This window comes from Rutidosis leptorrhynchoides, chromosome 6, assembly GCF_046630445.1.
Source record: "Rutidosis leptorrhynchoides isolate AG116_Rl617_1_P2 chromosome 6, CSIRO_AGI_Rlap_v1, whole genome shotgun sequence".
Taxonomy (NCBI): Eukaryota; Viridiplantae; Streptophyta; class Magnoliopsida; order Asterales; family Asteraceae; genus Rutidosis; species Rutidosis leptorrhynchoides.
In genome coordinates this window covers 150,280,391-150,307,911 of record NC_092338.1, presented here as the reverse complement: position 1 = coordinate 150,307,911, position 27,521 = coordinate 150,280,391, and the positions used below count along the sequence as shown (strand labels likewise).

General features: G+C 32.5%; 3 protein-coding genes across 3 annotated transcripts; 2 read left to right on the top strand and 1 right to left on the bottom strand.

Annotated features, from left to right (window-relative positions):
* Positions 1 to 7,063: 7,063 nt before the first annotated feature.
* On the bottom strand, positions 7,064 to 7,788 carry LOC139851903 (latex serine proteinase inhibitor-like). The gene has a single exon (XM_071841102.1). It carries the CDS (start codon positions 7,786 to 7,788, stop codon positions 7,147 to 7,149), a length of 642 nt encoding a protein of 213 aa, XP_071697203.1. The 3' UTR covers positions 7,064 to 7,146.
* A 6,618-nt stretch (positions 7,789 to 14,406) lies between these two features.
* LOC139854157 (uncharacterized) lies at positions 14,407 to 15,611 on the top strand. Its single transcript, XM_071843478.1, has 4 exons — positions 14,407 to 14,618; positions 14,708 to 14,992; positions 15,081 to 15,430; positions 15,505 to 15,611. Exons 1-4 carry the CDS (start codon positions 14,407 to 14,409, stop codon positions 15,609 to 15,611), a joined length of 954 nt encoding a protein of 317 aa, XP_071699579.1.
* A 57-nt stretch (positions 15,612 to 15,668) lies between these two features.
* Positions 15,669 to 16,067, top strand: LOC139854156 (uncharacterized). The gene has a single exon (XM_071843477.1). The coding sequence runs from the start codon at positions 15,669 to 15,671 to the stop codon at positions 16,065 to 16,067; it is 399 nt and encodes a 132-aa protein (XP_071699578.1).
* The last annotated feature ends 11,454 nt before the right edge of the window (positions 16,068 to 27,521 follow it).

Genomic DNA, 27,521 nt, shown 5'->3' with positions numbered 1-27,521 from the left:
GCGTTTAAAGTTGTCACTTTTGTATTCGGAACTCGTTTAATCTACTGGTACTTCTATCCTTTATCTTATTATAATGTCTTCTATCATTATGTTCTGTGATGTTGTTGCCATGATTAGCGAGTAGTTATCTTTAGTGTATGCTATGATATAACCAGTTATAATGCCGAAATAATGTTATGGTCTGTGTATGTTGTCAAAATGCTTTCCGATTATGCTGTCAGTTAGTTGATTTAACGGTGATTATTTAACTTTTATGTGTTTAAGTGTATTAATTGCATACGTGATCCTTGAAGGGTTATCTAAATTAATACGGGTTAATATTAATCGATAAAAATATTTCGGATAAAGAAATACGATAAAAACGTTACGATTCGAATAACTTCAAAAACTGTTTTTCGAGCAATGAAATGCTCGGGTTTATTTTTAATAATTATTCTAATAATTATTATCTTTTAAAATATTTAATTTATTGGGTTTTTAATAAATTAAACGTTTGGTTGCGTTTTAGCGATCGGTTTAGCATTCTGGGCCTTCGGTACGTTTAAACGACACTTGAAACGGACCACGAGTAAACGCTTTTGCAAAACGAGAGCCCGGGAACCCCTAGTGGGCCCCATTCAGCCGAAACCCCCCCACTCCCCCTTTATTTTCTATTTTGGACTTGTATTGGGTTTGTGTGTGCATTAGGCCCTAACTAGGAAATATAAAAGGGCAAGTTAACTCCCATAATCCCCTAAACCATATTTTTAGTCGACACCTCTCCTCCTCTCCCTCCCTTGGTTCGCCGATCACCAACACACACACACATCACCATCAATTTTTGATTTTTAGATTAAACGTTCTACACGAAAAGTGCAATTTTCTTCGTTCTCTACGCATTGGTGTAATCAATTTAGTGATCTAAGATATATTTCTTTAAACCCTAATTGTTCTAGATCTGATTTTATTAGTGTTTGATAGAGTAAGAGGTCTATTGCTCAAATCGATACACGTTATTGTTAATTGTTATCATTAATTTGATCGTTTGATGTGATTAGGGTTAATCACGAATTTGTTTTGAATGATTACAGAAACTTGACTTTCTTGAATGTTAAATATTTTTATATAGTTAAAATCCTCTCGAAAAATTAATAATTTTAGGCTTTGGATTTGCGTATTTTCGTTTCCGTATGATTAAGATATGATTGATCGAAGTTTTGTTGTGATCTTGCCATGAATCCGAATTTTATGAGTTAATTGTTTGTGAATTATGATATAACATGTTAACTATTGTATACATGACTTAAAAACACTCAATTTAGACTAGGATATCATGCAATTTGGATTTATATAGCTCACGTTATGCTTGTTTGAACGTTCTTGAAAAACTGATTTGCTCATTATCTTGAAATTGACTTTTTAATTCATTTTCCATGAGTTTATGATTTAGGTCTTTGAATTTCTGGAAAATTCATATGTTGTAGTTATCTTTTCATCTATGCCTTGCATCATTTGAATTTGTGAAACTTGAGTAATACGCGAATCGAAATGGTAACCTGAATTCAGTCCAAATCTGTAACGTATGCACCTATAGTCTTATAGCATGAGTTGTGTTCCTTTTGAGACCTTGACCTTTTGAATAATGAAAATGTGTATGTTATGTAACTTATTTTTAGTTTATGACAAGTCGTGAAAACGGATCTACTGTGCACACTAAGGCCATAGTTATGGTGACTTCTGATTTGAGCTGAAACAGAACATCCAATTTGATTGAATTAACTGTACTAATTGGCTAAACAAAAATGTCTAGATTCTAGATATGTGGTAATTTGATTTGTTCTTGAACCATGGCCACTGACCTAGCTTGATTTTCATGTCCCTAGCTCCAGTTATAGTCAAAACGAGATTGGTGCGCAGTCAGAAACTGATTTAGTGAACTATAAATGCGTCCATTCTGAAACCCGACTTATATGCATCGTATGAGACCCTGCTATTGCTTTTTGGAAACGTTTATATGTCTAGTTAAGATCTGGAGCTTGTACCATGTATTATGTGCTATGTGATATTGTGCATTGTTTGCAACTTGTACATGAACGTTATGCTAGACGATAAACTGTGATCGCATAATTAACTAATTATGATCTGAAACGTGTTAGTTGACTAGGTTTGACATGTTGACCAACATTTGACATGAACCTACTGATGTTGACTTTAGTTAACCATTTTGACCAAGTTTGACATTTGTTTGACTTGCATGAATTAGTTGACTTTTACTTTGAAACGAGTCGAGTCGAGCAATAAGACAACTTACACTATGAAACTACTATATTATAAGACATAAATAATGACTAACCTATATACGTATACTTAGGTTTCATTACTCGGATATAAATTATACAAGTTATTTGCTTATGTTGTTCAAGAGCTATTCAAAGGTGAGTCTATAGTCCCATTTTTACTTACCATTAAATGGGATGAGAATACACGCTTATTACTTACATTTTATAAATGTTTTTATGTTGACACGAGTACTTATTATTTATTGCATATTGAGTTGTGTCCGAAAAATCACCTAGCTTGAATACTTTTATTACCTTCGGGTAAGCACAATTTAGATGGACGGATCCGTTAGGTTAGACAAGCCTCGCCCAAACAATATTAACCGTGGCGCATTTACGTTGAATATTAAATACATTCGAACAAGTGTATAACGTTTTTTTGGGGTAAAGGGAGTGTAGTGGTTTCTATACTCTGGTCATTGTTAGTATTCAGGTGCTCAGGAATTATGTAGCATTTTACAACTTCTTGTTGTGCATATTAAAATCTTGTGGTCAATGGAATTAAACTATTTTCTGATAACTGTTTTTCAGACATTGTTAAGTTATTAAACCTGTGGATTCACCAACATTATTGTTGACCTGTTTTGCATGTTTGTATTCTCAGGTCTTTAAGAGGTAAATGCTTCCGCTATGTTTGATGATATGGTCTGGCCGTGGAGTCATCATATTTTAATAAAGACAAATATTACTTTCGCATTTAAACTTTTGCATATGTTAATACTATTGGCTTGTGGTTACGATCACAATAGTGTTACTTATTTTGAGTTTGTCGACTAATGATTTGAAAGTCAAGTTTTTAATAAACTTAAATGCGATTGTTTTGAAACGTCTCATATAGAAGGCGTAACTGTAAACTGTAGGACCTATGAGTAACACGCCGTCAGATGGGAATTTGGCGGAGTGTTACAAATAGAACGTAGTTATTGGCTATGTTATTGGGAAGTCGCGAACCCCGATTCAGAGTACACTATCTGTGTCACCCCTATGTAAGAGAAGTCTATCGGATACAACGTAAGATCGACTGAGGCACACCGATTGTAGTAAGTCTATCAAGCTTTGGACTCCGACTGAGGACTCTTTCGTAGTGAAACATCTGACTAGACTCTTAGTACATTGTCGATCCCAGACCATGCTCGTGTAGTCACCAAGCATATAAACTTCGTACGTGCAAGCTGAAGCACAACGGTTGTTGTAAGCTGTACTTCTACTAAGTAAGGCCATGGAACCCGGTTAGTGCTGATTAATACACTGCACCATAACACGGTCTCAAGCATTGCACCCCGCTTGAGGGACTCTTGGTTAATTAAGAAACTGTTTGTTTAAACACATAAAGGATTGGGCCGTTAGGATAACCGAACGTGTTCATGGAAGTCAACTTGACTTGGCCATGGTGTTCTTTATGGTTGAACTCTTTTAAGGGCATAACTATCTTTTAAACCCAATCATTAACGAAAGCGTTGAAACACATCACGTCTCTCGGATATGGTAAACCCCGTATTCTATTATGCTTAAGAAAGTTTAGACCTTTGTTGATTGTTAATACGTCACTCAACCGAGTCGCTCAATTGGATGAGACATCTGAACGTGTATGCCTGTAGTCAGACTGCACGGGCGTCGGGGGTAAGGGATGTTGCTGTCTATTCAGAATATTCAAGCCTATCGCATTACCAATTGACATGTCTTACGACAGGGGCATTTAGGACCAGTGTAATGAATACAAGGTCTCTACCTAGCATTCCATAATTCCGGCAGAGTAACTGATGAAATCATAGTATGCACTTGTTTTAACCTTATCTGAATTACGAATTTTATTGCATTTACTTTATTTATCTTATAAACTAGAAAAACCCAAAATTAGGCAACCACTACTCCTTCATAACTATCTTAAGCTTTAAATATAGGTTCGATTCTACTGATATATTAAAAATACAACCCTAGGTTATACTTCCCTTACTCATAATAAGGAGTAGTACGATTTAGGCCCTGATAAATATAAATTTAAAACAGTACCCCCTCCCCCCCCCCCTTTTGGTGGCTGATTCTGACGTGTTGCGACTTAACGACATCGCACAAATAAAACCGTCTGTTTTGGTCATATCACAGCCAATGACATATCTTCTTTAATAATCACAACAGGCCTTTGCCTGATGTTGTATGTCTTCAGTACAGTTGGTTGAACCTGTTGTGTTGAATCTACAGTCTGACTTGACGGTGAATGAAAGAACCCAGTCTGAACAGGATGTGGAGAACTCTGTGATGTGTTGCATGAAACAAAAGCATTCTGTAATGGAGCATGACTTGAAGATGAAGAGAAACCAATTTCAGGAGCTTTATATAAAGTAGAATGTTGTGGTGTTCCAAGACGTCTTCTTTTAGCTTCTAATTCTACTTCATTTTCCATAAGTTTGGAAGTAAAAGTAGACAGGGTTAACGGTCGAGCTGAGGTTGTAGCCTTAGTCTGACTTTGGTCTATTATCATATCTTACTTCTCTGGCAAACCTTCCTTCAATATCTTAATAGCCTTAGCATCTGATACTTCAATCCCATAATCAGTAAGTTCAGACATAAGATGCAGGTACCTTATTAAGGTCTGTTCCAAACTCTTGGTAGGGTAAGCAACAAAGGTCTTCCACTATGTCTTCAACACTTTACCTTTAGCTGCAAGGTAGGTCTCAGTACCTTCTGTAGCAGATTGAAGAGCAGGCCAAAGAGTATGAGATATCTTGTTACTGCGAAATTGATGATAAATCTCTTTGGACAATCGCCGAGTGAGTTGAGCATAACATCTGCACTCTAGGTTATATTGTTCTCTTTCAGCAAGACTAGAAGTAGATGTTTCTTTCCTTTCATTATTAGTAGCTTCTAGCCATGCATACTCAGTCTCAATCTGTTCCCATAACCTTGAATCTAGTCCATTCATGTAAACCATAAACCGATTCTTCCAGCCCATAAAATCTTTCAAACTCTCAAATTTTGGTACTTTATTAGCAGTACCGGACTCATTCTTATATAACAATATTTTCTGAATACCAGGTGTTATCACCATAGCATAATCAAAAGTATCAAATGGAGTTGGCTCAGTTATCTTTCAAATGCAAATTAGCTTTTAAATGATACTGTTTTAAAAGACAATCGGTCGTGTGTCAAAGTCAATCGGTCGATTGAGTCACAATCGGTCGTGTGTCTCAATAGTCTAACGGCCAGCACTTCGTTACCAGAAATCAATTTGGTATTATAACTCTCACGGTCATGTGTCTAACTCCTTCGGTCGGTTGTGTAAACTCAAACGATCGATTGTGTACTCACACGGTCGGGTGACTACTTGAAACTCAAACTACTAAGAACACTCACACGGTCGACTAAGAGACAAACGACTAGATTTTACTACTCAATCGGTCTATGGAGTGGACACAAACGTTCGGGTGTGTTCTTGACAGTAGCAGGTACGAAAACTAGGGTTTTTGAAGGAAACACGATCTAGGAACCTATTTTTGACAAAACAAACCAAAGCACTAGAGACTTAAAATAACTTACTGGGAACATGATTAAACACAATAAACACTTATTATAACGTAAAAACAAGCGGATTTGACACACAAATCCTTTTTAACCAAAAAACACACTTTCAACACTTAAAAACGATTGAAAACAGACGATCCAGAGACTCCAGCTCTGATACCAATTTGTAGACGAATTAATTTAGAATCTTAGGACAGTTCTAAATTCGATCTAATGGCGAAAAACACTAGAACAAGGTTCAATCGAATAACGGGTCGTATCGGGTCGAATGAATCAAACTTAGGCTATATGCTATATTAGGACAAATCCTAAATGTGTTATTCGGTGGGTGTTGAGGGTTGGGAATGACTGGAAAGAAAGAATACGTTTTAGGGCTAATAGGGTGAGTAACCTAACAATGATGGCACAAACCCGTATATATACTATCCCCAGACATAGTCGGTCGACTGACTAGGACAGTCGGTCGACTGTCTAGGACAGTTAGTCGACTGTGTGAACTCAGTCGGTCCACTGAGTTGACAGTTTAACTATTGCAATTTAACTATTGCAATAAAACATAACACACACATATAAGTTCAATAGTCACGGTTACAATATGATCGTTGTTACATGACTTAAATTAAATATACATGTTCTACGAACTATGTATTACAAATATGCACCAACGCTATTAAGTATGAGTAATCGGAGATTAATCAGGTTTTTTATACCAATGCACAGTACCACCACGACGTAAGCTAAAAAATGAACCTACCAAACTATAACGCTGTAATCAACAACTATGAAACACAAATGTTGCTGAAATCAAACCACACAACAAACATTATGTGAAAACATATTACCACCAACAAAAAAGGTGCCCGCAACAACGAGCAACGTAGCTCTCCCCTCGCTATAACTAAAGTCATGTACTTACATGAAAATTTATTCAAATACAAATATTTATTTTTTGCGAAGAAACGAGAAATTAAATAAATGATTGTTTTTTTATGAAGAAAAATAAAAGAACCGCAAAGGAGCGAACAAATCAAACAATCCATACAACTAAGCAAACGTCTAACTAGCGACAAATCAGAGCAGAGAACCTTCTCCTAAATAAACAAACAAGAAGGAAAAAAGAAGTGATCACATAATACAAAGACAAACATATTCCATTGGAACGTGTTCTTATTAATTATTAATTGAAATATAATGAAATCCATAAAGAGATTAACATGTATGGACTCATTACTCATAGATACTCGATACATTTTGAATTTGATGGAATCTTTATTGAAAGGAAATTATCACATTACAACATGACTGGTTATCATGTGGACAACTTATAGAAGACAAACTCAAATGGAGTAGTACCAACCGAAGAAAGACGTTTAACCCCATTATGCTCATAAATGCTAACATTAAAACATGTTCCAAGACCTGAACCAGACTCGCAATGTTCTGGACAGTGTTGAATCATATAACTAGGCACTTTCGGATTTGTTGGTTTAGGGTACTCCACAACTTGAAAACACGTATTTTCATCCTCGAAACGACCACCAGTCGTAATCAAGTTACCAGGCGCCTTCGCTTCAGCATCGTTAATCGTCCAAAATGTGGATTTGGTACAGCCAGTTTTGGAATCACCAGAATCGATACCAAGAACTCGTGATGTTTTGAGGTACTTTTCATAACCAACCATAGTGAACATGAACACTCCACCTTTGTTGTCATTGGGGTCATGCACCACGTTTAATGGGCAAATTTTCTTTTTGTTATCGGTGTTGGTTAACTTGATGCGACCACCTGATGCGACAAGGCCAAGGCCGTAGCCAACGTTGTCTAAGACTTTTTTTCCGGTAGCGTCTTTTACGACAACTTCGGCAACAGATGTTATTGTGGTAAAGAAGATTGATTGTGTAGTGATGGTGAAAAGGATGATGAGAACATAACTAGAGAGTGATGTATTCATGTTAACACTTTAGATTGATGTAGTTTGTATATGTATATAAATAGTACTAATATATATTCACGTTCCATATTAATAGTCCACAGACAAAAAACACACAGTTTAAAAAAAAATGTCAAAGTACTGTACTTTTATTTCCCAGTTTTACCTTTATCTTTTTGTTTTTCTTCTTTAATCCTATTCACATATATTAAGGGCATAATAAAACTTAAACTTCTTATTATAAAAGTGAATTATTAATTTAAGATATTTCAAAATGATTTAGCGGAATATTAATATGGTGATGGAAAATCGTGTGTACTTTTAAATTTTATAAACGTAGCAGACAATTAAAATAAACATATTTTATTTTATAAAACTTTCAGTTAAACAATCACACGATTAACGGTTCCCAGCAAGATCCAATTACACCATTAATAATTGTCAAATAAATAATATCACAAAGTGGAGTTTACATATACCTTTAGCGGGTGATGCAGCATGGTAGAAACAATTGTCCACGTTTAGGTTGAAACATAGATTCAAAGTGTATGAATATCCTTATGGTTGATTCAAAGCACGTCAAACAACACCGACCGGATGCTAGTCCGTATAACCCGAAAACAATATCCATGTATTGTATTGTTAATACTGTAACTGAAAAGCAATCCGAATGAAAACTCCTTTTCTTTCGATCGTAAATATCAAGTAACTCAACTAGGAAGTTCTAGATGTATTAATTTAATAATCAACACGTGATTAATAAATTAGATGAACATCAACAAGTCTGGTACTATATATTGTTTTGAATGCGACAAAATTAAGTTTCTTTTCTTTTGTTTGTTGGCGTCACCAAGTTCTCGAATACGGCAAAACCTCCTTTTAATCTTGTACGACTATCTCTTGATTTTTAAGCCATCAAACTCCAAAACCATAAAACCATTTTATGTTTTCTTTTATTTTTGTGCCAACTCGCACCCAAAACCAAAAGAACGGCTGTACCAAAAATCTTTTATTTGTAGTTGTGAATTGTGATTACCTTTTTTTTTTTTCGGCTACCACGAAGAAAAACATATATACTTTGTATTATGAAATTTTTATTAAGCCTTAATTAAACAAAGCCCATCCAATAATTTTGTGGTATAACGGCCCATTAAATGTTTTATATTTAATTAAATCATATTTAAATAAATTATGCTTTTCGAATTATATGTTATAATTATATATCAAAATATATAATAATTGGTATCTAAATACTAAAGTGTGACCTCATAGGCCTATATATAAATGGTAGTATAGATTTGTGTTATGACGTACACACTGAAATCAACATATGGGATGAGGAGTAATATATATAAGACGTTATAAGATTGATGGCTCCAAGGTTGACTACGGTTTGTGATGCCCAAGTGGCGGGTTCAGCGTGTCCTAATCATAAGGGATTTTTCCAAGATTTGGCGGATAAGAGAATCATTCCCCAACCATCGGGTATACTTATTAGCGACAAGTCATCCAAGTTTTTGACATATTCCTTTCTAAATCGGAACGGAAAGGGGCTTCGAATCGATAAGATTGATGGAATGACGTCACGTCCGGATGAAAGAAATCAGAAGGGCGGATCGAAGGCCAATTAACTCGATTTATGTTGGTTTATTTTGATTGGTTTTCTATAGTTATTTGTTTCTTGTTGGGTTTACAAGTCATGATGTTGTGTCTCTTTTATGATTGGTGGTGTCGTGATGTGTTGTTTTTCTTTAATGTTGGTTTTGTGTTTTGGTTTTAGAGGTTCGATTGGAGTTAGCTAGGTCTAGGCTTGGTTGCGGGTTTACTATGTTTACTTTTAGCGAGCCTGTTTTTGTGACTTGGATGTACCGGTTCATTGGATCATTCATTTTTTTAAGACAAAATCGCTGAAATGGTCCCTGTGGTTTGTATCAAAATGCTGATTTAGTCCCTGTACTTTTTCTTTTGATTGATTTCATCCTCGTGGTATGTCAATGTTGCTAATTTAGTCCCTATTGCTGACGGACGTTAAAAAATTCCGTTAACTTCAATCACATGCCACGCACATGAGGGTAAAAATGTCCTTTTATCTTTTCATTTGTACAAAATTGCTGATATGATCCTTGTGTTTTGTCTTTTCTTTAAAAAAACTTCATCTTCTTCATCTACTTCACCTGCTTCAAAAACCCTCAACCAAATCTTAATCAAAGCTATAAAAATAAATCTAAATAAATCCAATCCAAAATCTAATTCAAATCGTTATCTCAAACCAAACCAAACCAAATCAAATCAAAACAACTAAATAGGTTTATATTCACATAGTCAAATCTTGAATCAAACCATAAGTCAACACACCAAACAAATTTCATAAATTCATGGGGAGTTAAAATCTTTTTGAGTTCACACTCTGTATTCAACAAGACAAATTAGTTAGTTCCATGAAACACAAGAAATCAATATCGAACGCATTACTAGGCTGACTTGGTGACTTTACTGATCAAAACTTCAAAACACCACAATTATACATATACACAAAATTAAAATATACATTGATTTATAGAATCAATAACAAACTAACATGGTAAAAGTTGATTTCTTACAGATGTGGAATAAATAGTATCAACAGTGAGGGATAAACATTTGCCAAACCATATGTGAAATGACGGAATCCAGATCTAATTTTCAGACCTGCAAATCAGAAACAAAATTTGAAAACCCGTCACACGTAGCGGATGAAACAAATCAGATCTAATTTCAGATCTGCAAACCCGTCACAGAAACAAATCATATCTAATTTCCGACGGGAACCGGCTGTTGAAACACGTCGTTTCCGACGAGATTGCCGGAGGTTAAAGGAAGAAGGTTGGCGGCGACATCGGTGACGAGCTAAGGTCACCAGATGGTGGTCCAGTGGTGGTGCAGGTACATTCGAACACAATGATTTCTATGACCCTTTTTAAGATTGAATGGTATGGTATTGTGGATCTTCATAAAAAAATTTTAAGTTACATGAAAATTGAAATGATTTTGGGTATGATTTTGATTTGCTTTTTGTTTGATATGGACTTTATGGAATTGTAATTAGAAGAAATTTAGGAAGGTTGAAGATGAGATTATATGGAAATAATTTAATTTGGGGGAAGAAGAGTAGGTGACTTAGTAATATAATAATAATAATAATAATAATAATAATAATAATAATAATAAGAAAAATAGGGAGAAAATATAAAAGACGAATTTACCCTTGTGTGCGCAGCATGTGACATGAGTTAACGGACTTTTTTAACGGCCGTAGGCCAGAGGGACGAAATTAGCAACAGTTTGCAAACCACGAGGATGAACTCAGTCGAAAAAAAAGCATAGGGACTAAATCAGCATTTTGGTACAAACCACGGGGACCATTTCAGCGATTTTGTCTTTTTTTAATGAAAGACTCTAAATTGTAATAGTAATCGTTATTTTGGAAAAAAAAAAAATTAAAGAAAAAAAAAATGGACGCGCGTTGTAAGATTTGTATATACATCAAATATATTAAAAGAATGATATCTGATTTTGAATGAATTTTGGCACGTTATTTCTGTGTCTGTGTAGTCATTATCAATACTGGCTGAGAGAGACCACTCGTTTTTTATAGTACCTCTACCAATATCGTACGTGCTAAAGGATCAAATATTCTATTTTGAGGATATACACTTAATATTTAAATTTATATTTATATATTTATGCCTAGACACTTCAATCAATTGCAAAACATGGAGATGAACATAACCAAAATTGCCGATACTAGAACTAAGATCCAAAACAATAGATGCCAATACAAGAACTAAAATCCAACACTGTACATGACTTAAGTTACTGGCATCAAGATAACGAGATCACATGTAGTCTTACTAAGGGTATGTTTGGTAAAACTAGCTGGTAGTTGGAGCTGTTAGCTGAAAGCTGGTAGCTGTTAGCTTTTAGCTGATAGCTTTTAGCTGATAGCTGATAGCTTTTAGCTGGATTGTTTTAGATATATTTAGATGTTTGGCAAAGTAGCTGGAGCTATTTTAAAAAATTGTAAAATGACATAAATGGATACGAGGAAAAAAAAAGTTAATGCATTAAATCTATATTAAGCTACATGCAAATCCAATTATAGAAAATAGAATTGATAATTTGACTAATAAACTTTTTACAAGATGTATTAACAGAACCTCTTACTTCTTAGTAAAAACACAGTGAAATAATAGTAATGAAACCAAAATGGCCTACGATCCACATGGTGACCTGGATAAAAGTAAATAATAATTATATGTCGAAAAGTAAAAATTATATTATATTATATCACACTTTAAATATCCTACAATTCACATGTACTTATGTGTGGAGGACTTGCAAAATGTAGATGGGTATCGGAGTAATTTAAGTTCCAAATGCTACTCTGTTTTTTTGAACGCTTGTTACAGTAGCGTTTACAATGAGAGCTTTTCCTACTCTTAAAAGCTATAAGCTATTTTAAACAAACGGAGCTTTTTCTTTATTAGGAGTTTTTTCACAAAAACAAAAAGCTAAAAGTTTCAAAAAGCTCCTAAAAGCTCTCTGCCAAACATAGTCTTAACACCGTATCTTGTGGACTGTTGTGGTAGTTAGGTCGACTTCCCATCTTGATGTCAAGGACACCATTAACAAGCGATACCATTTACCATAACATAGATAGGGAGTATTGTGTTAAGTATTCCGCCAATTGCTAATGCAACGGAGCCTTGGCGAATATATGTGGGTCTTATATTTTTTATTTTGTACCATTCGCTTGATTACTTGTACAATTTATATTTAATTTTTATTTTGTGGGTATTATTAAAAGATAAAGAAAGTTCAGTTAAAAAAATGTTAAATTTTTTTATGCTGATATGACATTGATGTGAGGAAAAGAAATTTTGTTAAGAGCTGTTAAAATAAGGGGTGACCTTAATGGAAAGATCGATAACGGTCATATAATCACTGGGTATAACGGTCATATAATCACTGAGTGTAATAATAATACTCTGTAATACATATACTTAACTTTATAACATGAATGTAAAAAAACATTATATGTTTATCCATTTAAAGTTGAGATCCAACAAAATATAGACTAGATGAACATGGAATTTATTGTTTACTTTTTATTAGTAATGATATGATATATGATAATGATCAATCTGATATATGATATTTAACATGTTTTTTTTCTTCCTTAATTAGATACATACTATTGGTGGTGTAAATTTTTCGTCATTTCTTCAATCTTAGTATGAAAACGACATCCTAGACCAAATTTACAGACCCGCCCCCTCAACTATCGAAACGTAATATTAGAGGTCTCAATTTAAAGGCTACTAGAAATCTCATTGGGAGGGAAACGATTCACTCGAATTTGCGATAATGGGATTAAGTTTAGTAAAATTGATAGGTTTTTGATCTCGGAAAAGTTCAATCTCATTTGGGGTGACCTCTCGGCGTTAACTTTGGAGCGTAAACTTTCAGATCACTGTCGTATTGTTTTAAGGAATAAAGAGATTGACTTCGGCCCAAAACCCACAAAGGTATTCGATGAATGGTTGAATGCAGATGGTGCGGGTAAAATTATAGAAGATTCATGGAATATAAGTGTTGAGGGTACGAGGTCTGATTGTATTTTCCGAAAGAAATTGAAGAATGTGAAGATTGCCTTAAAAAATGGTGGCATAAGACTTTCGGGCAGGTTGACTTGGAAATAGATGATCTTAAAAAGGTCGCGACCCAATGAGAACTTCTAGCTGAAAATAGACAGTTAACACCTGAAGAACGAGAGACTTGGTTAGACACAAGAAGGAAATGGTTTGAAAAGGAAAAAGTGAAGGCAAATATGGCTAAACAAAAAGCTCGGGTTCAATGGATCCTCGAAGGAGACGAAAACACCAAATACTTTCACTCGGTAATATGAAGAAGGTACGCGAAACGTAATATTAGAGGTCTCAATTTAAAGGGTAATTGGTGTGAAGATCCAATGAAAATAAAGCAAGCGGTCATTGAGCATTATAGTGGTCTGTTCAAGAAAGTGAATTTAAACAAAATGAGATTTGATGGTAGCGCAAATCAGTGCCTCCCCAAGCAGCTTAGTACCGAGCAGGCCACGTCACTTGAAAGTGCCTTTTCTGAAACAGAAGTCTTAGACGCTATCAAGGAACGTAGTTTCTCCAAAGCGCCAGGGCCGGACGGATTTAATTTCAAGTTCTACAGGCTTCATTGGGATTTAATCAAACACGATCTTCTAAGGGCTCTAAATTGGTTTTGGGACAAATGTGAAATTTCAAAGGGGTGCAATGCATCCTTTGTCACACTTGTCCCAAAAAATTCGGATCCTCTTGTTTTGAATGATTTTCGGCCAAATAGCCTAATAGGAAGCTATTATAAGATATTGGCAAAAATATTCTCAGTTCGCATCAGAAAAGTTATCCCTTTCCTTATCGGACACGAGCAAAATGCCTTTGTAAAAGGCAGGTTCATACTTGATGGTACTCTTATCGCAAATGAAGCAATTGATTACCTTACAAAAAATAGAAAGAAAAGTCTCGTGTTTAAAGTGGATTTTAAAAAGCGTTTGATTGCTTAAGTTGGGATTTTTTGTTGGATATAATGGAGAAGATGGGCTTTGGCGAGCGGAGGAGGAAATGGATACACGCTTGCCTTAAGTCAACCTCCATATCGATACTTGTCAACGGTTCACCGACATGTGAATTTAGCATCGAAAGAGGTGTCCAAGAGGGTGATCCTTTATCACCCTTCTTATTTATTATTGCGGCTGAAGGACTAAATCTTCTTACTAAAAAGGCGGTATGTGAGGGATTGTATAAAGGTGTTGAATTGGAGCAGACAAGATAGTACTATCACATCTCCAATATGCAGACGACTCGTTATTTCTTGGTGATTGGAGTAGGCAAAACTTTTCGAATCTTATGAAACTCCTTAATTGCTTCGAGAAGGTGTCGGGTCTGAAGATTAATTATCATAAGAGCCTGATATATGGATTAGGGGTACCCTCGAGTGAAATTGGACATATGGCCCTTCGTTTTGGTTGCAAAGTGGGTGAATTCCCATTTACCTATGTAGGGTTACCGATTGGTAAAAACATGAATCCGGTAGAAAATTGGAATCCCGTCATCGATAAATTCAATGCTCGGCTTGCAAATTGGAAGGCGAAAACGATCACTTTTGGTGAAAGGTTAACGCTTGTTAAGTCGGTCCTTAATAGCTTACCACTATATTATTTCTCCCTCTTTCGTGCTCCCTTAAGTGTTATGTATACGTAGAAAAAAATTTTGGGCCGGGTCGGGCGAGAGTTCTAAATTAATTTCGATCAAATGTGAAGACTCTCTTTTACCGTATGGTGAAGGGGGCCTAAACATTGGATCACTTCGAGCAAAAAACCTCGCTCTTTTAGGGAAATGGATTTGGCGGGCCAAAACCGAGCCAAACTCATTATGGGTTAATGTTATAAAAAGCATACATGGTTCTAATGAGCTACTTTTTCCTTTGGACCCTAACGGATCACAAGGGAAACGTGGTGTTTGGGTTAACATCTTACGTGCAGGCATTGACATCGAGAAATGTGCAATTAACTTTAGCAGCTCTTTTAAAAAGCAAATCGGCAGTGGAGCAGGTACTTTATTTTGGGACGAACCTTGGCACTGTGACACTCCATAAAAACAAAGTTTAGTCGACTATACCATTTAGAAGCAGACCAGCAGGTTTCGGTACAAGAGAGGATAAGATGGACAGGTGATTCGTGGCAGGCAACATGGAACTGGAAGCGTGAATTATTTGGACGTGCAGATGGCTAACTGGAGGCTCTTGAATCCCTACTGACTTCACACCGAAAACGGGACAACGAAAGGGACATGTGGCTTTGGACTTTAGCTTCAAATGGAATTTTTACAACAAAGAAACTATCAAATATTATTGGTAACTGTTTGGGGACGAACAACAGATCATGTGATGCTACAATTCGGAATAATCTCATGCCTTTGAAAGTCGAAATATTCATATGGAGGGTTTTAAGAGGACGTATTCAAGTCCGTACCAAACTAGAGAAAATAGGTATGGACTTGGACTCCATTCGATGTCCGCTACGTGATGACGATATTGAGACAATTAATCACTCAATGATTTCTTGTCGACATTCGATGGAATTATGGGAAAAGGTGTACAAGTGGTGGAACTTAGGACCGGTCTCAAATTTGAGTATTAATGAAGCTTTTCGTGGAAATTGCAACCGCTCTTTATCACCTCTAGGTTAGAAGATATGGCAAGCGCTTGAATGGACGTGTGGCTATTTAATTTGGAGTAACCGCAATTGAAAGACCTTCACAAACAAGTTTTAGAGTGGACCGACCGCTTTAATGGAAGTTCAACTAAAATCGTTTGAGTGGATATCTCGACGTCTCAAAAATAAGAAGATCAAGTGGTTAGAATGGCTTCATAATCCTATTGTGTTTTGTCTTAATTAGGGTCCTGTAACCATTTTAAGTTTTTTAAGTTGCTACCTCTGCAACGTTCATTTTTTTGTCCTTGTAATGCAGCTCCAGATTTATTTGTAACTGGGCTGTAGGTTTACTGTGTATTGGGCTGTGTAGTGACCCGAACTTTTCCATGTTTATATATATTAAATGAAATTGTTATTTACATGATTAAGTGTTTCCAACATGTTAAGAAATCAAACTTGTTAAGACTTGATTAATTGAAATAGGTTTCATATAGACAATTGACCACCCAAGTTGACCGGTGATTCACGAACGTTAAAACTAGTAAAAACTATAAGATGTCATATATATATGGATATATATATATATATATATATATATATATATATATATATATATATATATATAGTTAACATGGTATTATGATAAGTAAACATATCATTAAGTGTATTAATAATGAACTACATATGTAAAAACAAGACTACTAACTTAAGGATTTCGAAACGAGGCATATATGTAACGATTATCGTTGTAACGACATTTAATTATATATATATATATATATATATATATATATATATATATATATATATATATATATATATATATATATATATATATATATATATCATATTAAGATATATTAATACATCATAATATCATGATAATGTAATAATTTAACATCTCTTTAGATATAATAAACAATGGGTTAACAACATTTAACAAGATCGTTAACCTAAAGGTTTCAAAACAACACTTACATGTAACGACTAACGATGACTTAACGACTCAGTTAAAATGTATATACATGTAGTGTTTTAATATGTATTCATACACTTTTGAAATACATCAAGACACTTATCAAAGTACTTCTACTTAACAAAAATACTTACAATTACATCCTCATTCATTTTCATCAACAATTCTACTCGTATGCACTCGTATTCGTACTCGTACAATACTCAGCTTCTAAATGTATTTACTATTGGTATATACACTCCAATGATTAGCTCTTAGCAGCCCTTGTGAGTCACCTAACACACGTGGGAACCACTATTTGGCAACTAGCATGAAATATCTCATAAAATTACAAAAATATTAGTAATCATTCATAACTTATTTACAAGTAAACAAAATTACACATCCTTTATATCTAATCCATATACCAACGGCCAAAAACACCTACAAATACTTTCATTCTTAAATTTTCTTCATCTAATTGATCTCTCTCAAGTTCTATCTTCAAGTTCTAAGTGTTCTTCATAAATTCTATAAGTTCTAGTTTCATAAAATCAAGAATACTTTCAAGTTTGCTAGCTTACTTCCAATCTTGTAAAGTGATCATCCAACCTCAAGAAATCTTTCTTATTTACAGTAAGATATATTTCTAATACAAGGTAATACTCATATTCAAACTTTGATTCAATTTCTATAACTATAACAATCTTATTTCGAGTGAAAATCTTACTTGAACTTGTTTTCGTGTCATGATTCTGCTTCAAGAACTTTCAAGCCATCCAAGGATCCTTTAAAGCTAGATATATTTTTCTCATTTCTAGTAGGTTTACCTACTAAAATTAAGGTAGTAATTATATTCATAACATCATTCGATTCATACATATAAAACTATCTTATTCGAAGATTTAAACTTGTAATCACTAGAACATAGTTTAGTTAATTCTAAACTTGTTCGCAAATAAAGTTAATTCTTCTAACTTGACTTTTAAAATCAACTAAACACATGTCCTATATCTATATGATATGCTAACTTAATGATTTAAAACCTGGAAACACAAAAAATACCGTAAAACCGGATATACGCCGTCGTAGTAACACAGCGGGCTATTTTGGGTTAGTTAATTAAAAACTATGATAAACTTTGATTTAAAAGTTTTTCTTCTGGGAAAATAATTTTTCTTATGAACATGAAATTATATCCAATAATCATGGTTAAACTCAAAGTGAAAGTATGTTTTCCAAAATGGTCATCTTGACGTCATTCTTTCGACTGAAATGACTACCTTTACAAAAACAACTTGTAACCTGTATTTCCGACTATAAACTTATACTTTTTCTATTTATATTCATAAAGTTAAGTTCAATATGAAACTATAGCAACTTGAAACACTCAAAACGGATTTAAAACGAAGAAGTTATGGGTAAAACAAGATTGGATAATTTTTCTTGTTGTAGCTACGTGAAAATTGGTAACAAATCTATATTAATCATATCCTAGCTAACTCATATTGTATTATACATGTATTCTAATATTTTATGTAATCTTGGGATACCATAGACACGAATACAATGTTTTGACATATCATATCGACCCATCTATATATATATTTCGGAACAACCATAGGCACTCTATATGCAGTAATGTTGGAGTTAGCTATATAGGGTTGAGGTTGATTTAAAAATATTATATATACTTTGAGTTGTGATCTAGCCTGAGGCTTGTATACACGAGGTCGTGGATTGATTCAAGATAATATATATTGCTTTATTTTCTGTACATCTAACTGTGGACAACTAGTTGTAGGTTACTAACGAGGACAGCTGACTTAATAAACTTAAAACAGCAAAACGTATTAAAAATGTTGTAAATATATTTTGAACATACTTTGATATATATGTACATATTTGTTATAGGTTCGTGAATCGACCAGTAGCCAAGTCTTACTTCCTGATGAAGTAAAACTCTGTGAAAGTGAGTTATAGTCTCACTTTTAAAATCTAATATTTTGGGATGAGAATACATGCAGTTTTATAAATGTTTTACAAAATAGACACAAGTAAATGAACATTTTTGGGATGAGAATCTATGTATGGGATGTATATTGAAATATGAAATCTTGTGGTCTATTATTACGATTTGATAAATATAGGTTATACCTATAACTCACCAACATTTTTGTTGACGTTTAAAGCATGTTTATTCTCAGGTAATTATTAAGAGCTTCCGCTCTTGCATGCTATTATATGGACAAGATTTGGTGTCAGCATGCTTGTATAATATTGTTTAAAACTGCATTCGAGATTTATTTTGTTGTAACATATTAATATTTGTAAACCAATATGTATTGGTAGTGTGTAAGTGTGATATTTGTTAGATTATCATTTCTGGATAATCTAAGTGGTGTCTTGTTAACCTTGTCGATAAAATAAAGGTTATGGTTTGTTTTAAAAACGAATGCAGTCTTTGAAAAACGTCTCATATAGAGGTCAAAACCTCGCAACGAAATCAATTAATATGGAACGTTTATAATCAATATGAACGGGACATTTCAGTTGGCATCAGAGCTGGTATAACGCCGTCCATGTGTGGCGGGTTAGTCGTAAAGGAGGTTCTCACAGTGTTACCTGTGACGAAGCATTGGCTCTTACTCCCTGCAATCCCTTACGAGGGTTGGCAATAGCCGAGAGGCAGGTGTGACGACCCGGGAATTGCCAACTAAATTTAAACTTAATCTTTATATGATTTCGATACGATAAGCAAAGTATGTAATGTTGAGTCTAGAAAATTTTGAAACGACGTTCATGTATTCAATTACCCCTCGACTATTTCCAACGATTCACGAACCATTATATTTAACTTGATATACATATATATAATCATATGATATATAAGTTGTAATTAAAGACATTAACAAAATATTAAATGCATAATACTTTACATGAATGTAATTGTTTCAATATATTTTTTTTCGATGGAATTTAAAAGATAAAATCAAATGATTGAATTATCTAATACATTATGATAAGAATACGGGTCTCTGTTACGAGTTCCACGTTGATTTGAGAAATAGATCCTTTTAAACAATATTTGGACTCATTAGTAAAGTGTTATATATATGAGGACAAAGTGTCAAATAACGAGAATTAGACAAAGGTTAGTGGAAGACTAAAATTCATAATAATCAATGGATTTAATTTCAAACGTATGAAAGCGTTTTTCGATATAAAAGGACTTAATTATTTTAAAGAACGTGAAATGAAATATTGATTGTTAGATATATAAATAACATACAACGTGTATTTAAAATGTTTTTATATATATATATATATATATATATATATATATATATATATATATATATATATATATATATATATATATATATATATATATATATATATATATATATATTAATTTTATGATTTCAAAAGATATTAATTACACAATAGTAACACTCAAATGAATATATTATATAATTAGTAAATATAACATAAATAATAATTCATAATAATATGTATAAGTTAAAAAAATAGTTATTATAGTAATATTACTTTCAATATTAATATCAAAAACTAGTAATTATAAATATAACCTACTAATATGAAACTTGATATATATATATATATATATATATATATATATATATATATATATATATATATATATATATATATATATATATATATATATATATAAATTGTTATATTACTAATAATATTATTATCGTTAGTAATTAGTATAGTACTATGATGATTATTATTAATTATTATCATTTTTATTATATCATCATTACTTGTATTATTTTGGTGTTATTATTATTATAAATATTATATTATAATATTATTATTATTATTATTATTATTATTATTATTATTATTATTATTATTATTATTTCTTTTATAAATATAATTACCATTATTATTAAAGTAATTATTAATAATAACATATAAATAATACAATTTGTCAATAATATTGCTAATGATTACTAGTATTATTATCATAATTGTTAATGTTATTACTAATTATTATCATTATGATTTATAAAGTTATTATTAATAATATTAATCTATTTAATTATTTATTTATCAATATTAAAAGAAAACCATATACAAGAACTAGGAACCAAAATCTGTTTCCTGTAATTGTCGAACTATTTCTTCTTTTTAGAATTCGTACCATTTACCAATTCAATCAATAGAACACTCCAAGATTCAACTAGCACTCACAATCAACTTTATATATTTTTTTTATTTATTCTACTTTCTGTATAATTATTGATGACTACAAATTGTATTGTAATCGACTAAATGAAATTGATAAGTAATCCATCCCACCTTACAGTTTCAACTATCATTTTCCAATACCTTTTACAGCTCTCAATTTATCGATTTTTTTTAAAAAAAAAATAAAGGAAGAAAGTTCTGTTCTCTGTTCTTGAGTTCGCAGGGTCAAAATTCGAATTCGATTTCAATTTTAAAAATTAAAAATGCAGTCTTGTTAGGATTATCTTACCAAAACTATCTTCAAAGTTTCAAGTTTTAATTCCTCAAAACAAGAACGAATTCACGGGTCAAAGGTATTTTCTAAAAAGTCAAAGACACGTGTTCATCCCCAAATTTGATTTCGTTTTGAGGTTTCTGTTAAAATTGATAATTTATAAAGATCATATGAATGAATTCCAGCCTAAGTCATGTTATAATCAAGGCCTGAAAATTCCTCAAATCCATAATCAATAAATTTTTTTTTTTAAACCTTGAAGAACAGTCAGCGAAGCTGCTGCTGCTCTTTTGATTTTTTTTTTGTTTTAATTAACTCGATCGATCTCTTATTGTTCCTGTTTCATTTACAACTCTAGATTCAAATCAAATTCGTTTTCATATCAGTCTGGTCGATTTGTTTTTTTTTTAGAAGAAGAAAAAATAGGAAACAGAAAAGGATACCGTTTATAATTAATTGAATCTGGTAAATAACAGATAAACAAACCAGCTCAGTTGGTTAAGCGTGTTTACGGGTTAAGGAGTGGTCGCGGGTTCGAGTCCAAGCATGGACTTTATTTTTTTTGGGACTCATTTTATTAAAGGTAGTCTCTAATTTTATAATTATAATTATAATTATTATTATTATTATTATTATTATTATTGTTATTGTTATTGTTATTATTATTATTGTTGTATTTAGGATTATTATTATGATAATGAATAAGTTAGAATAATTATTAGATAAAATTATGATTATACATATACATAGATTATTAATATAAATATGTTTATAAAGATGAGTAAACTTATAATTATGTGTTGATGCAAAGATAAAATATTATTAACATTAATATCATTAACTTATTATTATTACTATTATCATTAATATTATTACTATTATTATTATTATAAATTATTGATTACAAAAGACAATGAATAAAACTAAAGTAAATATATGTAAATGCTAGTAATTGTAATATTAGAAATTTTGAAGAAATTAGGATTATGAGAACGATATGTATGATATTAATAGAGAAAATCATCAGTATTGACAATAAATGATATTAGGATAAGTATGAAATTTATTTATGTTCATGGATTATATATGTACGTATAACACAGCTTTAAAACTTTAGTATAAGTATTATTACTAATATTATCATAAGTATCATTTCATAATTATTAGGAATATTATTATTATCAACAAAAATATTATTGATATTATCATTATTAATATTAGTATGATTATCATTAATAGTATTGTTATTATTAAAAACTATTATCATTATTATTCTTTTTACAAACATTATTATTTTGTTATTATTAAAACTATTAATATTATTATTATCCAGTACTATTTATATCATTATTATCAAGCTAATATTATTTATGGAAATAAAAGTTTTTAAATGACGTTGTTAAAGTTATAAGTATTAAAATAAAGGGTGTAGATATAAAATTTATAATTAAATTACATAACTTAACTATATTAATAATTATATACATTTATATAATATGAAAATATATAAATAATTAATAAAACTTACGAATTATTAAATATATCAAGTACATCACTAATAATAATATACAAACTTATTCGATTACAAATATGTGTATTAATAAATATACAAACAATATAGGTTCGTGAATCCAAGGCCAACCCTGCATCGTTCAATGTCGTCATATGTATTTTTACTACAAAATACAGTATGGTGAGTTTCATTTGCTCCCCTTTTTACTCATTACATTTTTGGGCTGAGAATACATGCAAATATTTTATTAACTGTTTTACAATATTTATATGTGTGAGTTTCATTTACTCCCTTTTTAAATGCTTTTGCAATATATATTTTTGGGACTGAGAATACATGCGCTGCAAGAAATAGACATAAGTGATCGAAACTACATTCTATGGATGGATTATTAAACCAAATATGCCCCTTTTTAGTCTGGTAATCTAAGAATTAGGGAACAGACACCCTAATTGACACGAACTCTAAAGATAGATCTATCGGGCCCAACAAGCCCCATCCAAAGTACCGGATGCTTTAGTACTTCAAAATTTATATCATGTCCGAAGGAGGATCCCGAAATGATGGGGATATTCTTATATGCATTTTGTGAATGTCGGTTACCAGGTGTTCAATCCATATGAATGATTATTTTGTCTCTATGTATGGGACGTATGTTTATGAGAAATGGAAATATGAAATCTTGTGGTCTATTAAAAGTTATGAAATGATTATTTATGATAAACTAATGAACTCACCAACCTTTTGGTTGACACTTTAAAGTATGTTTATTCTCAGGTATGAAAGAAATCTTCCGCTGTGCATTTGTGCATCTTAGAGATATTACTTGGAGTCATTCATGGCATATTTCAAAAGGCGTTGCATTCTAATCGTTGAGTTCATCAAGATTATTATTCAGTCAATTATAGTAAGATATATTATGAAATGGTATGCATGTCATCAATTCTTGATGTAATGAAAGATTGTCATTTCAAAAACGAATGCAATGTTTGTAAAATGTATCATATAGAGGTCAAGTACCTCGCGATGTAATCAACTGTTGTGAATCATTTATAATCGATATGGACTTCGTCCGGATGGATTAGGACGGGTCTTGACAGTTGGTATCAGAGCGGTGGTCTTAGCGAATCGGGTCTTGCATTAGTGAGTCTGGACTTCGACCGTGTCTACATGTCAAAAGTTTTTCTTATCATTTCGTGTCAAAAATTACTTGCTTATCATTCTTAAAGAATCACTTGCTTATCATCCTTAGTCTAGACACATCTTATTGCATTGATTGCATGATTAATGTATAGACAAAATTCATATCTTAGCATATCTGCTAATTCATATCTTAGCGTGTCTCTTATTGTTACCTTTGCCTGACAGCTTCCGTAGATCCCTCCGTAACTTATGGGATTTTAGTATTATATATGCATATGTAAACTATGTATTGCAGGGTACTAAATCTACATCCTATAATCTATTTCTTAAAAAAAATCCTTCATCTGATCGTACGAGATGAATCCCTCAACCAGTTCGATTCCCTCAGATTCCGATAGTTATTCCGATAGTTATTCCGACAGCTATTCCGATATGGATTTCCACTCGAACTCCGAAAGCAGTATAACCAGAATGAATTAACCAATAAGCCATCCTCAATTCATCTGATGAGTTCGTAGTCGACTTAATCAATGGAGACGCGAAGAAGGCGATCCTTTTCACCAACCGAATTTATCTCTTGGCGATGAACCTGAAGCACTTATCAGCGAACCAGTCCGAAACACCATATTTACCCTCAATTCCAGGATATCTCACAATGATTGTATGATATCCCAAAAATTCCCAACCTTATTCATCCGCTTGTTCCAATCGACAATCATCCCGGAGTAATAGAAGAAGTCAACGAGCTTCGCACTTGAGTAATTAATCTAGAAAATATGGTGCAAAACGTACCAGCTTCAGCAACATCACCAGCACCAGCAGTACCACCAACATCAATACTAGTACCATCAACAATCTATACCTCAACATCTCGTTTTATACCTCGAGTATAATCATCGTTCTACGTATCGTTCTACATCAATTATCTTCGTCCTTCATGGCGATTAAGTAATCTCTAATGTTTTAGAGATTATGTATTTTAGTTTTAACGATAAATCAAATGAGATTAATATCATATTAACTCATTAAATCCACGACTTACATCTGAAGAAAATATATATGTATATATATTTTCATAAAGATTGTAATTTGAAATTCTTTTGTACAAACTATTAATGGTGAAAATATTTTAACGGGTAGGTAATGCCCGAGGAAATATTTAACTTTCATATTAACATGTTATACTGTACATTATTCAAATCCGATTCAACAGTCATTTACTATCCTATTTACATCCACCGATGCATGTATCCGTTCACCACAGAATAACTATTTTCATTCAAAATTTCATATTGGATTTTGACCTATCAGAACCCAACAAGTGGCATAATGAAGAAAAACATTTGACAAATAAAAATTTGTTAGAAACAAACAATTTAACTATGAGAAATTTTGTTAAGAATCCACACTAACAAAATCCTAGCTAACTGTTCCTAGCTAACTGAGTACATTTTATTTATCGCAATTTAATTATCGCAATTTATATTCTCGCAATTTTATTTATCGTCATTTAATTTCTGTTATTTACTTTACGCACTTTAATTATTGTCATCTAATTTCTGTATTTATTTTACGCACTTTAAATATCGGGACACGTATACAAGGTTTTGGCATATCATATCGACGCATATATATATATTATTTGGAATCACCATAGACACTCTATATGCAGTAATGATCGAGTTCTCTGGGTCATGATACGTATTAATTAATTCGAATATTATATATGAAAATGAATTATTGGACTGTCAACTGTGGACTATCGACTGTAGACTAATAACATTGTACAATTAAAATGAATTAAATATTGACTATAACATATGAAACTAAACAATTCTTCAAGTTTGCCACTTGATTTCACCTTAAACCTCATTTGTATCTTGACGAATACAATCTACGTTCAAACCTTTCATGATTCTTGAAAACACCTCAATCGATATGATGAATCAACCGCACTTCATCTACGGAAGGAAAGATTTATGCATATAGTTATGCACCTGAGAAACTCTCGGTAACTGAGTAAAAGTTTAACACGTAGCCGCGTCAGATCCTTTGGCATTTATTAGCAAAAGTAACATTGCGATCCCTTTTCAAGGTAGCCAATTTTGTCACAGCTCCAGCAAGTCAACTTCGATTTTTCATTCGAAGTAGCCTTACTATAATCCTGATATATACAATTACCCTTTTGATACCGGAGAATTCTTTTATATTCCACCATATTACCAGCAGACATACCAGCAACCTCGTTACTTCTTGGCTTAAATCTCTCTGACAAATCATTATATTTATTCATTGAATCCCTATCATATACTCATCCACATCTGGTAACTAGAACTGCCATACCAATTACCGGGAATCAGCAATCAGTACTTTGAAAACTCACAGCATATCTACATCAACAGTTATATGTATGACATTTATCTCTTAGAATTATGATCTCTCCTTCTGGAATTCTGAAAAGCACTCAGTCACAAATCAATACTCTGAATATTGAAAAAGCTGAACCGTAAACGATCATAATCATCGAAAGTTTGATGATAAAGAATAGTATGTTGGAAAAGCTCAGAAAAGTTGGAACTGGAAAACGGATTGAGCTAACCATGAAGGAGACCGAGGACAAATACAAGGACCATACAATATATTCAAAGAATCCAGGTAATTCTGGATCCGATGAAGCCTTCAAAGAATATCTTGCTCTGAAGTCATGTTAAAATCTTGCGGAAAATCTTTCTCCATCAACCATCAAACTTAGAAATTCTAAAATATCATCATCAATATCTTTGATATTTCTGAGGATATTTTCATAAATATTCTCATCCGAAATTATATACCTCTTCGTGCTTCCTGTGTATCATTATATTGGAAACATTCAAAAGAAAATTTAGTATCGAAAAGCAGATTATGCCAAACTATGAAGAAAGCCGTGGACAAATCACAAAGAATAAGTTTGACTTCAAAGAATCCAAATGATTCAATGTCTGCTAAAAAGTCTTTAGTGAATATCTTGCTCCTTACTCTAAACCCTTGCAGACAATAGTTTCTATCATCCTCTGGTCTTAAATATTCCGAGATATTATCGTATCTTTCATTATAAATATCCTCCATATTTCTGGAGATATTTTTATAACTATTCTTATCTGAAATCATTAATCTCTTCGTGCTATCAGTATTACATCATATAGAAACTGTTAGTTTCTATATTCTGTAAACTTTCGAGCTTAAAATATGAATGTTATTGAAGTAATGTTGGGAACTGATGCGTGGGTTAGTATAATATAATGACACTTGATCAACGTGATTATATTACAGTAAGTCATGCTGAGTTTCTAATGGGACGTGATGATTCACAGATCCTAACGTCATCACGTGCCATGTTACA